General features: G+C 59.1%; 1 protein-coding gene across 1 annotated transcript in view; it reads right to left on the bottom strand.

Moving 5' to 3' along the window:
- The window catches only part of PTPRF (protein tyrosine phosphatase receptor type F), a 78,552-nt gene that overhangs the window by 31,385 nt on the left and 30,693 nt on the right, over positions 1-16,474 (bottom strand). Inside the window, 4 exon segments of the mRNA XM_034650823.1 lie at positions 168-437; positions 5,843-5,854; positions 9,615-9,725; positions 12,949-12,966. Coding sequence (XP_034506714.1) covers positions 168-437; positions 5,843-5,854; positions 9,615-9,725; positions 12,949-12,966 — 411 coding nt within the window.

Here is a 16,474-nt window from a genome sequence, read left to right as displayed (position 1 = left end):
ACTGAGGGCCAGCAGGACCCCAGGGGGCACCCAGGAGAGGGCAATGACCCCTCGACCTCATCCACCCCCACCCCCACAGGCTCACCTGCTACAGGTGCCAGGACCTCCTGTGGCCCTTGGCAACAGGGCAGGCCATAGGCCACGGCAGGCACGCATGTGGCACTCACCTTTCACTGTGACCTGGGCTATGGCCTCGATCATGCCGAGAGAGGAGATGGCCACGCAGGTGTAGTTGGCAGAGCGTACGACATTGCTGAGCTCCAGCACATTGCGGCCAACTGGCATCTCGTCCTCCTTGGTGAGCTCCTCGGCCCCCATCATCCACTTCACGTAGGGCATGGGCGCGCCCACCGCAACACAAGTCAGGTTCACGCTGCCACCCGGCATCACCTCTTGGCTGCTGGGAGGGATCGAGAAACGAGGAGCCACACGGCGCACTGTGGGAGGAGGGAGAGAGGCACTCACAGGCCGGGCAAGACACTCGCAAGGATGGAAGGGCAGGGGCCCCTCATCCAGGAAGCCCCTCTTGTCAGAGCCGAACCCACCTCAGAGGCAGGTGGGGCGGAGTCCCTGGGCCCCAGCTTACCACCTCCATCCCACTTTTGGGCTACGAGTAGCCCCCACGCTCAGAGACTGGAACACGAGAGATTCCACAACCAAGCTCCCATTTTACAGCCTAGGGAACTAAGGCCCAGAAAAGTCCTGCTGTCTGCCCAGGGTCACACAGGGACTCGGTGCAAGGCTCAGGCCTCGGGTCTATACTGTGGGCCTTGTCAGGGCCAACATTTCAGGCTGCTTTCCAGTGCCTGCCCCTACCTGCTCCTGACCCCTCACCATGGGTCTCCAGAGGGGCTAACTGGGGCACCAGTGAGAGAAGTCCAGGCACCAAGGGCGGAGGACCTCAGAGCATGGCTGGGGCAGGGCAGAGGGGCTGGCCAGGAGTGACGTGGCCACCTCCTCTGAAGTCACTGCCTCCACCTCCAGGCCGTGACCCGAGGGAAGAGATGACCTCAGCTATGCTCAAGGCACAGCCTGGGAAACCAAGGGGAAGGGCCGCCCCTCCGAAGGGGCTGGGCACGGGCAAGGGATCAGGGCGGGCCAGGGACGTGGTCCGCGGGCAGGATGGGCATGACGATGGCAGTAACATGATGAGAGCGCCGAACAGACGGCTTTCTGCGCCAATGGACAAGGGTCTCAAGGGGGAGGGTGGCTGTGTCTGGCCACGACCTCTGGCCTTGGGTTTCCCAGGCCAGAAGCTGTTTTGAGCTTTCCAGGCCAACGTGCAGCCTGGACCCCCCAAAGTTGCAAGCTTGGCACGAACATTTGGAACATGCATAGGGAGGGCAGTCAGGCAAGACCTAGCCGTGGGCAGGCATGCTTGGCGTGCTGACGGGTCATGCAGCTGGTGGGCTGAGGCTGAGATGTGTCCTTCACGGGCACCCCTACAGACAGGGCCGGAGAACGCAGACAGCGAGGCTACGTGACCAAAAGGCATCACTGAGAGTGTGTGTGGGTCTCTGAGGACCCGTGCTGGGGAGCCCGGCATGCAGAGGACCCATGCCTCCGCTACAGGTTCCGGACTCTGATGCTCGGAGAGCCCCAGACCACAAAACCAGAGCTGGAAGTAACTACAGAGAGCATCCAGTCCAACCTCTGGCCTCACTGCACAGGGGTCGGGCCGTGGCCCAGAGACTAGACATCCAACGAATCACCAGGTCCTGTTAACGGATGGCCCAAAGTATCTTTCAAACCCACTAATTTCTTTCCAAACCAGAGGCTACTGCCCCCACCAGAGCCTCAGCCACCTCCCTCTCTCCTGGCACTGCTGTTTGACCAGCTCTCTTCCGGAACCGGCCCTCCACCAACAGCTAGCACAAGTCTGTTCACATCACCTCTCTGTTAAACACCCCTGCATGGTCCCCTCAATGATTCCTCAGGCCACACGGCTGGACCCCACCTCACTCAGCCCCTGCCTCAACTCTGTCCACACCGCCTCGCTCGGAGACCTCCAGACAGAAGCCCCCAGCAAGCCATGTGTGACCGGCATCATGGGCTGAGTTCCCTCTGCCCCCGGGCTCACTGGGGTCTCAGTGTGTCGCACGGACATCTAGTGTTCTACCTTAAAGAACCGGCCTCTCTTTGGACTTTTGCAAAAAACCATTAGAACGACAACTTTCTCTCTGTACTGCAGTGGCCAACCTTAGAAGAACCAAGAACCACCTTTCATAACACATGGGAGAACACGCTGGAGAACAAAGACGTCAATTGTGGAGAGCAGAGCTAAGAGACAAGCACAAAACCTGATCAAACTGTTTAACTATCTGGATCCAGCCCTGCCCGACACCAAATCGACTCCTACATATTTTAGTTTGGTAAGACAAAAATCTCCTTGTTTTGCTTAAGCTGATTAAGTAGGTTTCTGTCACTTGTCCCAGAGCTGGAAGTCCCCACGGAATGACGACAGCATGTCATCGGCAATGACTTCTGCATGGCAAGACAATAGGTGGATCCCAGGCATGGCTGGCGGGAGGGACCCACGACAGGGAGCACTCTTTGGGCACTCCCTCAAATGGCACAAGAGGGAGACCAGGAGGCCAGGACAGTAGCATCAGCCAGCCCGGTGCTGCGTGCCCTCCACGAGCTCTGGAGCTGGCCGTGGGGGGCGGGCCGTGGGAGGAGAGGCTCAGGCAAGCAGGTCTGTCTGCTGACCAGGCCCAGGCCTGCCAACAAAGGGAGGGGTCCAGCAGAGCCCTGGCTGGAGCAGAACCTTAACCAATCAGCTCTTTATCCCCAGCCAGGCTTTTTGTTCACAAGCATCAAAACAGGCTTGGGGAAGGGAAACCCCTCTTGAGCTCCTACTATGTGAGGAAGGTTTCCTGCTATAGATCCCATCACCTCCAGACTGCAGACAGGGGAACAGACTTAAGACTGATACTTTCAAGTGACGTGCCTCAGCTTAAGCATCATCAGGAGGTTGTCAGTGTGATGAAAAGCTCACACCCTTTTGAGGCCTGTCTGATAGGGTGGAAAAAAGACATCTACGAGGCTTTGTGGAAAAGCTCCTGGGCTTCTGGGCAGCCGAGGCTGGCAGAACTTATTCTCCAATTGGCAGAAGGATGGGGCTTGGAGAGCCTGTGCCAAGAGAGGTCATGGCTACAAGTTTGACCCTGGCCAGTAGTGGAATCTTGGGGCCTGATTAGTCCCTGGACAGAAAAACAAAGAGCCCAGGGAAAGGCAGTAGGTTTTTGGCCAATAAACCTTGGGTCCCAACGTAAGCAGCATAGAAAGCTGATAGGACTGTACCCCAAATGGTCCCGGGAGGGCAAAATCTTCTGTTCCATGGCCAGGAAATGGAGGCCTTTCAGAACAAACGTTGGGAATAGCTCTGTTTTTAATTTTATTGTTCCCTCCTACATGCAGGTGGAAGAGAGAACTCCCTGGGCTAAGGATGAGTTTGAGAGGTCAGAAGGGACCCTTGGGATCATCCCTAGCACCAGGCAAGGGCCTCCAGCCCGGAGACTGCTGGTGATGGCACCCCTGACGCGTTCACTAGAACACGGCGCTCCGGGCACACGCGAGGCGTTCTGGCGCGAGATTTCCCGCAGCTCAGGCTCACCCTCCCTGCGGTGTGAGCGAGGTTAGGGGAAGTCTACAGAGGGAGGGTGGGGTCAAGAGAGGTAGGACGCAACCTCCTGGGATCCTGAGTGCCAGTGGGGCCCATGTCCCGGACCTGCCCAGACAGCCACCCTCATCCTAACAGCCGGGCGTGGCCGGCCCCTCCCTGCAGCAGCCCCGCCCGCGCTCCTCCCGCTGTCCCAGACAGGAGGCCTCCAGAAGGGGCAGGACGCACCCTGGACTCAATCTATTGACAGAAGCAACAGCAGGGAAGAAAAAACCAGAGCCGGGAAAAACGCACTTAGGGTCTAATCTTGGGCTCTGACAATGCCGGTCTATTACTGTTCCCCGTGCATCCTTAGTGCTGACGTTTTATAGACAATTTCCAAAACAGGGCTCTGCCATTTCTGGATTATATTTCAGCTGTAACTTTTAAGTCTAATTATTTGCGCTGACAACCCCGTATAATAGGGCGGTGTGGCTCCCGGAGGCATCAGCATTCAGTGGAGTGACAGCCTAATCGCAGGGGGAGGGCGGCCCCGCAATCTGCATTCACTCGCGGAAATTTCTCTGATGAAAATAACACAACATTAAGGAGGGGATAAGGGGCAGGATCCACTGTATCAAGATAAAATAACTCTTTAATAAATAACCTTGTGGCTGCCGCAGAGCAGTAATTAAATGCCGGCGCACTCGGCACACAGTTTTAAGTAAAGCTGGAAAAATGTAAGATGTAATTATCAGCGCCAAACAAATTACCAGCCCGGCAAATCCCCCTGGAATATTTAGAAACTCATTTCTGCCTTCCCGTTAAATATTTGTGTACATGCTTTATTTTTGGTGGGACCACAGAGGGGGAGAAGGGGAAGGGACCAGGGAGGTGGGGGGAAGGGGTGTAGGGGGAGGTGGCTGAGGGCTGGGCTGTCTCTGCTGATGACTGCTTTCTGAACGCCCCAGCAGATCTGCCCGGTCAGCGAAATGGTGTAACTGAAATGCCCCAGAGCTCGGGAGTGCATATGGACGGATGCTCAGAGCTGATATCTGAGCTGAGGCCACAGCCCTCCTCCAGACTGGCTCCCTTCTCCCTCCTGGAGGAAACCCAAGCCATGGAGATATGATGCAGAGGGGAGCAGGTGGCCTGAGTCTGCTCCCTGGGGCTCAGCCCAAAGCCCAGTGGACAGGTGAGTCTCCTCTGACCACTCAGACCATGTGACACAAGAATGACCGCTAGTCCCTGCTGCCGGCCCCAAGACTAGGGGTAGCAGTATGGCCCTGAGGGTGGGGCTGAGAACTGAGCCCCATGTGAGAATGCTCTGGAGCGGGCTACAGCAGGGTCTCTGGGGAGCCCTTCCCAACCTGTGGCTGGGCTGGGGCCTCCTCTGGGCTCCCATGTGGGGCTAAGTTGCAGTCAACTGTCCGGTCTGGAGTGAGCTCCCTGAATGTGAATGCTCAGCCCCCAGCACAGGCCTGAGGAAATGGGAGTGGGGGGGGGGCGGGGCAGAGGGGCCTGGGGCAGATGGGAAGATCTTCATTTGGCTCTGGTCGAGGAGGCAAGAGACAAGAGTGTAGGAGATTTCCTCCATGCCTAAGATAACACCACCCACCTGTGCCAAGGACACCAGGTTTCAAGAGGCAGATTGGGGCTGGGCGCCCCATGGAGCTTGGTGGGGACCTCCAAGTCAGGGCAGACCTACGGGACTTTTGTCCTGTGCTGCAAGACCTTGAGGCGTGAGCTCATTCTAAATTAGCCTTTTCCCTTTGTCTTCCCACTGGCTGCAGCTGAGCCCGGGCAAAGGTGGAGTTTAGGGGATGAGGATGTGGAAGGAAGGCCCTGCAGGCACGTGTACGCACTACAGCGCTCACAATTCCCCGACCACTCAGGAGCCCCACCTGGCACAGACAGCTGGCCCGGCCCAGGCATAACAGTGGGGCACAGTGTCGTGTCATGCACCATGCCTGCCTGACCGCCCCAAGCCCAGCTAAGGGAACATGCAGACACGTGGCACATCAGGGACCCAAACAGCAGAAGCATGCAGGGCAGGGGGCCTGCCCACCCACCCTAGTCCTGCCGGCCTGCCGGCCCAAACAACGCAGAGCAGAGCCCGACTGGCGGGCAGGCCTGGCTGGAGCGAGCCCAAGGGAGCTGACCGAGCCCGCTGGTCCCTACTGACGGGAGCATCCCATCGACGGGCGAACTGTAGATGGATAAGAAGTGAAAAAGACCAACCTTCTCGCTGATCTGAGAGATGAGAGTTTGGGTTGATGGCAGAGTGCGATGAGGATGAGGAGGGAATAAAAAAAAGACAAGGAGAAACACAGAGAGAGTAAAAACAGGCCAACCTTCATCTGCCCACACAGCACGGACATGAGACAAGACTCTTGTGCCCCACGCACACGCACGTGCACGCAGGTGCGCGCGGACCACGCCGCTCACGAAAGACTCAGGACTCATGGAGGACACGGTGGACAGGGCTGGGTCCCACTGGCAGGTGCCGGGATGCCAAGGGCGGGACAGGGAGGGGTGGAAGGGGAGCACAGGCAGGCCCCCATGCCTCACGCACACCCCACGGCTTGACAGACCCAGTGAGCTGGGCTCTGGGGTCAGGGCCCCCCCAGCCCACAAACCCACCAAGGCACGTGGGCCACTAGATTCCCACCACCCTGAAGGAGCCCCACACTGCAGGGCACCAGTGTGACAAGCTGGTCTGGGCACCTATGGGGAGAAAGGCTGTGGAGACACCGCCCCGTTTAGAGACAGCTGTGGCCAGCGGCCAGCTCCCTAAAGAGAAGGGAGAGGGCTGGGGGCAGGTAGGGCACGGCCACGCCCTGGCCCCTGGCAGCTCTGTGTCCTGAGAGCTGGAGGAAAGAGATGCTGTAGAGGGAAGGAGAGGGTGAGTCACTTGGAGAGGGAGACGGATGGTGACACAGAGAGGCTGGTCCACCCAGCCTGCCTGGGCCTGCTGGCCTGCGGGTGGAGCTGTGGGCAACTGTGAGCAAAGGCAGATGTAACCAGATGACGCATTCCCCCAGCAGCTAGCCTGACAGCAGCAGCGGTCCTTGGCCACCAAGCGCTTCCCGTGTGCCCGCCACTGTGCCGGGAGCTTCCCACGAGCTGTCCTGTTATATGCAGCAGTTCCAGGGGCCCAGAGAGACGGCGGGGCTCTGAGAGTCCAGGGCACCGAGGAAGGACGTGATGTGGAGACAAATCCGAGGAGATACTGCCTTGAGCCCAGCGAACACAGCAGAAGAGGGAGACGGAGGGAGATGAGTGCCGGTGGGAGGCTGTCCATCTAGAGCAGTGGGTCCCAATATTGGGGGTGGGGAGGGATCCCCCCAGGTGACACTGGGCAAGGTCTGGAGACGTTGTGGCTTCTCATGACTAGGGGTGCTGCTGGCATCTAGGGGGCCAGAGGGGCTGCTACACATCATACGACCCCCAGGAGGGCCCCATATAACAGAGTCATCCGGCCCCGTGTCAACGGTGCCGAGGCTGAGAAACCTGGGCTGGAGGCCACCCGGACCTGGATGTTGAGGCTCCTGACTGCTGGAGCCCACTGGCCTGGAGGGGGAAGGGGCCTGCTCTGGAAAGGGGTCTCACGGCTGCTCTGCTGGCAGGAAGTGGGCAGGTAGTGAAGGATTTCTCCACGGGCAGCCCACACGCAAGCAGGCTTCAGGATAGAGCTGCCGGCCAGCACAGGAGGGGCTGTCCGAGGGGAGCTGGGGCTGATGGGCCCTCAGCGCTGCTGACGGTGGAACACACGGGCTTTGCCAAGACTGAGATGAAAAGTGGCAGAGACACGGGGCCAAAGTCCTGGAAACTGGCTCTTAGGTGTCTGCAAGTCTCAGTAGTCGGGCCTGTCCTGGGGCTACAGGGCAAATCGCTCTTGACGGAACAGGGCAGGTACAGGTGCCGGTGGGGCCTGGCTATCAGGCGGGTCTTGGGCACAGAGACTTAGGACTGGCCCGTGGACGTCAGGGTCCACGGGAATGTGTGTGAGAGAGGGAAGGATAAGCTAAACCACATTGGGACAGCCTGCCTTAGGGTCCCTGACAAGGGGCTAGAACTAAAGAAACCCCCACACTCGCTGCCCCAAAGGCCTGTGGGTATGGGCCGGAAAGGCGATTTAGGAAGGCTTGGTGGGAGTGGCGGGTGGGAGGACCCTGCCTGAACCCGCCATGTGGGGCTGGAGGAAAGAGCTCCCTGGTTAGTGCCCGAGCTGCTGGCTATGGCGGCTGAGCGCAGCGCACCTCCAGAGACCCACCGCTTCACCTCAGGGTGGAGGCCAGGGTGAGGGTGACTTCAGACGACACTACCCAGCCAAGATAATAATGCAGGGTCCATCACCTACGTCTGGGCCTTCTCCTGCAGCTCTGCCCCAGGAAATGTGCCCGTTACACCATGGCCATGCAGCTTGCTCGGACTTCTCGGTGGCTTTGCTGGGCCACTCCTTCCCCTGGTGCAGCCACATATGGTGAAAGGCTTTCTGGGGACCCCCACTCTTTTGACCCTATGATCTTTTGGAAGAAGTATTCAGTCAGGACCGCGCAGCATATGGAATGGTCCAGGCGGAAGGACTCAGGTCTCTGAGAAGGGCTGTTCTGGCGGGTCCTCTCTAGGAGGGGACTTGTCAGAGCCCCGTGCACCTGGAGCAGTGTCAGGGGAAGGCCGTGCGCCTCACAGCTCCCCTCATCTTGGCCACCTGGGTGGCTCTCAGGCTCCCGGCCTCTCTGCTCTGATGCTGTTCCTTAAGCTGGCCCTGGGGCCACTTAGGCAGGCCTTGACAGGCAGGACACTTGACAAGGCAGCCAGTGGGGACCTCCCACCCCACACTCCCAACTCCAGTGAAGTGTCATCTATGGTCTCTGAGACACAATGTGCCCATCACCCGACAGGCTGGCAGCCTTGGCCTCTTGGGAACCTGTGCCCTGACACGGAGCAACTCCTTAATAACTACATGGCTGATGGCCTAATTCTCTCTGCCCTGTCTGACCACGTGGCCCTAAAGAGTGGGACAGGCCGCTGACATTGCCTGGGCGGACAAGCAGACGACCCCCTCGAGAAGCTACACTAAGCACTTAGTGTGATGAAGTCATCGCTGCAAGAAAGCCGTGTCCACTTTCTTTTTCAAATCCCCCGAGTGGAGACAGTTTCACTTGTAATGATGCCCATCTGTGCAGGGGGGCTAAATGAGGGGATGTGGGGGTAGGGGGGCTCCGAGGGCCCCTCCTGGGCATTGTGCACACCAGACCCAGCATGTTCTCAGGAAGGAGCAGGTGGCCAGCTTTGGTCACCCCTGGGCTGTGAGCACAGCAGACACTGGACACTCCAAATCAGTCCCCAGGCCCTCTCCGCTGGGTACCTGGACTTGTGAAGATGCACGATCCACCAAGTCTCAGCAAGGGACACCTGAAACTCAGGAGGTGCTCACCTGCAGGGGCTCACGGCTACCTCAGACTGACCTTCTCTACAAGGGTCCTGGCTGGGGACAGAGCACACAGCTGGATCCTCCTCCAGGAAGGCCCTGGGCATACCTGGCCAGAGGGCAGGCTTACCNGGGGCCCCCCCCCCCCCCCCCCCGCTTGCTGGGGTGGGCAGGACAGACTCGAGGAATGCCAGGGAGATATGCCCGTGTTTACGCACAAATGTGTGTGCCTGCTTGTGCACGCACATACACATATAGTGAAAAGTCGGCTTGGAAGGCTCTAGACTCCCGTGGGGCTCTGGGCCCACGTGGCAGGACCTACAAGAGACACAAATGCTCCCAAGAGTGGCTGCATCCCAAAGGGCCTGCGGGGAAGGAAGACCAAGCAGCGGCGGACATCAGGAGTCTGCCCAGTGGGAGCTGTCGTGGCTGTTCTCGCTGCGGCAGAAAGAGGTGGGGAAGGGGAAGCTGGGCTGAGGGCAGCCCCCACTGCCCACACCAAGGGCTCCAGAGAGCGTGCCCAGCAGGGCCCGTTCGGCTCAGTGGAGACGGGGCCGGGCACTGCCGCGTCCTTACCTCGCACGTACAGGTTGGCGGGGGCGGAGTAGCGAGTGCCTGCGGAGTTGGTCGCCACACACTCGTACTTGCCTTGGTCCGACTCCTCGCTGCTCTCGATCTGCAAGGCACCTGTGGGGACACAGCGACAGGGGTCAGGCCCAGGTCATGGGGACGGGTCTCGACGGCATTCGGGCTTGGGTTGACCAGAGGCTGCAGATATCAGGCCCACCGCTGGGCACCGGTGTTGCTTCTGGGAAGCTCTCCCTGATGAGCATAGTCCGGCCTGTCCTAACCCCGCAGTCTATTAGAGCTTGTCGACTGGGCCGGGGTCGCCACCCCATCCCCCAGCTCCACGGAGTGTCCGGTCCTGTACTCCAGTCCCGGAGCCCGTTTGCCAGGGAGCATCCCCATGAGCGCTCCCAGACCTACCGGCCCCGCCAGGCAACATGGGGCCCGGCGTGGGTGGGAGCAGCCTGCACCCCCGCGGGCCTGGGAGTTGCAAGCATGCAGTGGCCCTCATCGGCCAAGAGCCTGGGAATCTGCCGCCCACCAGAACTCCACAGGAAGGAAGGGGCTTGCTCTGGGGGCCTGGTGCCCAGCAGCCTCCGCTCGCAGCACCCATCCTCGCCTCCCACCCCGCCCCCACCCCACCGGCCCCACCCATTCCGGCTCCTCTCCTCAGCCTGGTCCCGCTAAAGTGCTTCGACCCACCGCGGCTGCTGCATAATTCAGGAGGCTAATGGAGGCTGCAACTCCCACTCGGGCCGGTGCCCTGAGGGGCTGCTCTGGCCGCAGATGGACAGACAGGAGCCAGGATTGGGGGGGGGGTGCAGCTGAAAAGGACCCTCACAGAGGGCCAGTTCTGGCAGGCCCAGGTAGGGGAGCCCAAGGCAGCAGGAGGAGGGAGTGAAACCACTCATCTTGGCCACCCCCCCAGCCTGGCAATAAACACTTGAAAACACTGTTCTTAGAGCACACCAGGCAAGCCGTCTATGACAATAACACCCCGAGCCACAGGCAGTACCCCCTCCCTGGAACAAGCCGACAGACAACCAAACCCACACAGGACAGTCCAACGCACACTGAATAACCCCATAGCACACGGCCAGACAGAAAACCGCCACCTGCACAGAACAGCCAGAATGACCCCAACGGCCCCTTCCCAGGCCTCAGGCTGGCTGACAGTCACCACACCCACAAAAGACAGAGACAAAACCTGCTGAACCCCACCTGGCTGGCCTGGGTAAGAGCCACAGGAAGAGTTCCAAGTCACACTCTCACGGCCCAGGCCCCAGGGAAGAACCACCAGGGGTCCCAGCTGCAGGCCCTTCACTGCCCGACATCCCTCTTCCACACCCAGACCCAGGGCAGCAGGAGGGGCCCTGAACACACCGGGGCTGGGGGCTGGAGGTGGGGGAAGCGCCTGCCAAGGCTTGACCCCGATTCGGGACAAAGGGGCTGGCCTGCTCCACGGTCCTGGCTTCAGCCCACCCCACCGGACATCAGGGAGCATGAGGGCCCATGGCACATGCCAAATACCCATCTCCTGCAAGAACAGCCCTGACGGGCACCCAACAGGTCATGTGTATGGGATGGATGGACGCTGTTACAGAAAATGTTCTTTTAAGCAGGTGGGGTCAGGCCCCTGGCTGGTGGGGGGGGGGCTGCACTAGGTCAGCTCCGCCGGGGAGGAGAGACCTGGTGGCTGGTGCTGCAGGCAGGGACACGAAGTAGTGGCTGGGTGAGACCCCTGCTGGGGGAGGAGGCTCCCTTGTACAGACAGCCCCTGAGCCTGGATGTACACGGAAACCCCCACATCTGGAACTAACACCAAGACCCAGGGGCAGGGGCAGGAAGAGCTAGTGAGGGCTGACAGGACGGGGGGGCAGGGGGGGCAGTTTGGAGGGTGAGTCCTGGCCTCGGAGGGTTAACAGACCAGATGCCTCACAGGGAGGCAGCGGCTCCTCTCAGCCCCGGCTTCTGTCCTGAGACCACCCTGGCCCTGGACTGAGGGTCTAGATGTGCCCAAGGATGCTGAGACAGGTGTAAAGAAATGACGGGAATAAAATCAGTCCAGAAGCAACCATTTTACCGTGGGCCTGCTCCGAGCCAGACATTGCCCAGACCCTCACCCCCTCCTCTAAACCTCGTGAGTTGTGAGGTGGGCCCTGGCCCTGATTTAAAGAGGAGGAAGCAGGGGCGCCTGGGTGGCTCAGTCGTTAAGCTTCTGCCTTCGGCTCAGGTCATGATCCCAGGGTCCTGGGATCGAGCCCTGCATTAGTCTCCCTGCTCAGTGAGGAGCCTGCTTCTCCCTCTCCCTCTGCCCCTGCTTGTGTTCCCTCTCTCACTCTCTGTCAAATAAATAAAAAATTCCTAGGGGGCGCCTGGGTGGCACAGCTGTTAAGCGTCTGCCTTCGGCTCAGGGCGTGATCCCGGTGTTATGGGATCGAGCCCCACATCAGGCTCTTCCGCTAGGAGCCTGCTTCTTCCTCTCCCACTCCCCCTGCTTGTGTTCCCTCTCTCGCTGGCTGTCTCTATCTCTGTCAAATGAATAAATAAATAAAATCTTTAAAAAAAAAATTCCTTAAAAAGAAATCAAGAGGAGGAAGCCGACTTCTGAGAGATGGATAGCTTCTCTGAAGGCTACACAGGTGAGTCAAATTTGCACCCAGATCTCTGAGTCCAGAGTGTGATTTCTGAAGCCCCAGGCCACAGGGCTCTGGGGCAGGAGAGCAAAGCCAGGGCTGGCAGGCCGTCTCATCTAGTCATGGCGGACCCTGGCTATTCCCTGTGTCACCGCAGCACCTACACTAAAGTCTTCCCTGACCGTTCCTCCTCTCGTGTGGCTGGGCTCCGGGGATTTACAGGGGGGTCTGCACCCTGCTCTAGGGCTAGGACGTTAAGGGAAGTCAAGCAATCGTTGAGGGCCCCAAGAGAAAGGAGCTTCTTGGGAGGAAAGACAAGGCCTGGTCGTGCTGCCCCACCTCCTGGGAAGACTCTCCATCTGTGGCCTGGCTTGGGGCGCAGCACTTGGCTTCCCTGTGGGAGAGGACAGGTCCCTTCTGTGGGGTTGGCCTGGAAGGCCCGGATTAGGGCTTGCCATCCCCAAGGCAGGGCTCAGCTGAGTATTTCTACAGTCCAGACTTGCAATGGATGAGTCCACAGGAGGGAATGACCGAGAGTGGGGGTGTGTGGTGGCCGGTGGTGCTGAGGGGACCGGAGCTGGAGATGAGGAGGCTGGAGAGGTCAGGATGGGGATGGGGGAGGTGACGGACTGGACGGGATGGAGTGGTGGTGACGGCAGTGGCGTGGCGTGGCGTGGCGTGGCGAGATGCACGGACAGCATTCTTACCTCTGATTGGTGAACCACCTGGCGAGGTAATTTGAATGCAAATAAGATCAGAGAGAAGCATTAGTACAAAAGGAAGGAAAGCCACAAAAAGCCAAATCAGATAAAATAAAACATGAGAAGGGGCCTTAAATACACGGACAAATCAAGGCCTGAGTTAGGCCGACGCAGGTGATAAGTGCGCAAGGGCCAGGCTGAGCCGGGCTGAGTGTGGGTGAAGCGGTGTCCCCAGGGGCACAGGCACTGCTCTGAGGGGGGCAGGGAGCAGGGTTGGGGTCCTGGGGCTGGAGGTGACGGGAATCAGGAAGGTGGAGTCAGGGCTCCTGAAGACCCAGCTGGCTGAAGCCAATGTGGGGAAAGTGAAGAAAAGAGGGAGCAACCCCACTCCTTAGCGGCACCCGAATGTTCCAGGTGGGCAAGATTTCAAAACAGAGCACTTACCAAAACAAACTAAAGAGGTTAAGCACACAGAAAGGGCTAAAGGGAGGGCTTTCCGCAGGCCACCACCAGGCCAGGTCTCCCTCAAGCAGACACACCAGCCCAGACCCACCATGGGACTTGGGATGAACTTACAACCCAGTGGCGGATGCCCTGCAGAGCCCACTTAACCTGGATAAAAAGTGAGTGGCTACTGAGCTTTCCCCCAACCTGACTGGTGAGAGCCAGAGCCCAGGGCCTCCCGCTTGCCTATTCAGTGCTTCAAGCCCAGATGGCTAGACGCACACTCTGCAAACGCCCAGTGCAGGGCTGCCATGAGGTCCGAACAGGGGCCTCCTCCGAGGCTATGCTCAGGCCCCATCTTCTACCACGGCCTCATCCAGAGGAGCGAGGAGCCTATGGGCGGGCCTGGGCCCAATGCCGTCCACCCTGCCCCTCTCCCTCTCTGCCCACTGCCGGGAGGAAAGCGGGCCAAGGGACAAACACCGATCACTCTCTCACTGCACTTGATGACACCTGCCTAGGAGGAAGTGTCCATGTCCACACAGGAATGATGAAACAGGCTGAGGAACCGTGAGTGGCTTCCCCAAAGCCCAAGGTCACGTGGCCTGTGAGTGACATGGCAGGAGCCAACCAGGTCTGGTGCCCAGCCCTCCCACTGGACTAGGCTGCCTCCCGCAGACACGGAGGCTGGAGGGGAGGCAAAGGCAGCTGCTGGGACCTGGGCTGGGTGTGGAAGGGCTGCAGAGAGACTGGGAAGAGCCATCATCACAGGGATCCCCCAGGCGTGGTCCAGGGACCGTGAGTGTCCCTGAGACCCCTTCAGAGGGTCCACAACGTCAAAACTTTTTTTCAGGATACTAAGAAGTTATTTGCGTCTTCCACTCTCCTGAAGTGATACTGCAACCGACCAAATGCAGAAGCAGCCGCGAGAACCCAGCCGCCTTCTGTCAAGTCCCCGGTTAAAGAGAACTGTGAAAACGTAAAACAACGCCACTCTCCTCATGAAACGGTTTTGTTTTAGAAAACACAATTATTTTTCATTAAAAAATGCTATTTAACATGTAATGGGCTTTTAAATTATTTTAAAATTTAAATATTTGAGACCTTTCCTTAGCATCTAATATGGTAAATACTGATGGATAAAACCTACACGAACAAAAGCTCTTTAAGGTCCTCTAATATGTTTACAGTCAGAGGTCCTGAGGCCGCAAAGTCAACAACCGCTAATCCACTTTGCAGGCCCGGCCTGGGAAGGGGTGGCAGTGTAAATGGTCCAGGACTGGGCCCCCTAGCTTCTGGCCTCTGCTCTCCCAAAATCTAACCTGCTGTGTGACACGTCTCTGGACCTCTCAGGAGAGTCGTTTCTCCACCAAACTGAAAGAAGAATTTGCCTTACCAATGCACGGGGTGGGTGTGGGTGGCTGGAGGGACCCAGGACTCGGCGCTGCTCCTGAGACGCGCCAGTATGCTCAGGCCAAAGGGAAACCATGGCCGCACACCACCCGTGTGCCCTCCTGCAGACCCAGCAGGGGGGTGGGGCAAGTGGGGGGACAGGCTCTTCGGGTCAGAGCTGGGCCAGCCTGCAGGGTAGGGGACTGCAGCCCTCAGGCCCACCCTGGAGTCTGTTCTGTGCGTGGCCCTGGGTCCCATGGGCCAGGGCCGGCAGGCCTTCCCCGCAGCCAGAGGCGGCATCTCTGCTCGGGCCCCTCAGTCTCAGCTCAGCTGTCAGGGGCTGTGCAAGGAGACTGCTCTGTGTGAGCACGTGGAAGTGGTGGATCAGGTTGTCCTCGAGGATGAATGGATGGCGGCTTGAACATTCAGGCCACGGGGATGAGCGGAGCACAGGAGGTCTCCTCGGCGCCCTGTCAGGCCTTGGCACAGTGTGTGGGCCACCAGCTCCTTTTAGGACCCGGAAGGGGCTCTGAGCCCCACTTGGAGATCAGCCTCTGCTTGCTGCTCCAGTGACACCGTCTGCTCCTGACTTGATTTCCACAGTCCCCGAGTTTGTCTCCATTCCTCCTGCGCCCACCCTGGGCCTCAAGTTCAAATTCCTAAGAGGCTCTTGTGGCAGCATATCACGTCGCTTTAGTGGGGAAGACGCCTGTGGAGCAGAGCTTAGGCCTGGGCGGCGCTCGCACCAGCTACCCTTCTCTCCAGCTCCTGTCCCGGGGGCCATGCCCTGCAGCTCAGCCTGCAGGTGCCTGGCAGGTTCTGGGGACGGGGCAGGGGGTGCGTATGAGCCAGAGAGGAAGGGACGGGGCAGGGAGTGTGTGAGAGCCAGAGAGGACGGGACCGTGGAACTCTGCAGTGTTCACAGGGTCCAACCATTCCCCAGGCCCCAGGTTTGGCATTTGTGATGCTAGAGGGCCTCCGGGTGCCTGCACAGGGGAGCTCCCCAGCCCTGGCTTTCCACGTGTGACCCCAGGTGACTCCTTAATTCAGCTGTAAAGTGGGCATGATAATCACAGCCTGTCCTACTTCTCAGGGTTGCAGGAGAATCAAGTGCAACAAAAGGCAGGGAAATACTTTGTGATCTGTCAGCGATGCATGAACTGTGAAGGTCCCTGGAAACAGCTGAGTACTTGGGGGCCTGAGTCCGCTTCATGAAGGGGGATGTCCCTGTCAAATGTGCGGGCACTGGCCCCAGCACCCTTTTACATGGTAATAGGACAGGGCCCACAGCTCCTGGAGTCAAGGGCCCGGTGCCAGGGCCAGGCAGCAATGGGGGGAGAGAGTCCTGTTACTACAGAGGCAAGATGATAAAGTCCCCTCGGGTGCCATCCCAGGAACGGGACCCTAGGTCCGTAACCCTCAGGTCACAGCTTCCAGGTGGCAGCAAAGGTCAAACAAGGTCTTCCTTAGACCTAAGAAGCAGGGGGAGTGGACATTTGTCTGCAGGGACAGGGCCCAAAGGTCTTGTTCATAAGAGATACCGGTCCTATGGGAGCGGGGCGGCGGGGGAGGGGGGCGATGACAGACCCACACCCTCCCTGCGCGGAGTGCCTAGCCTAAGTGAGCAGAGCTGGAACTGGGTGGTAACAACGTGGACTGGGGTGTGTCCTGAAGGAGTAGGCCTTACTTAGGCACA

This window comes from Ailuropoda melanoleuca, chromosome 2 (genome assembly GCF_002007445.2).
Source record: "Ailuropoda melanoleuca isolate Jingjing chromosome 2, ASM200744v2, whole genome shotgun sequence".
NCBI classification, from domain to species: domain Eukaryota; kingdom Metazoa; phylum Chordata; class Mammalia; order Carnivora; family Ursidae; genus Ailuropoda; species Ailuropoda melanoleuca.
This window is presented reverse-complemented; position numbering and strand designations above follow the sequence as displayed.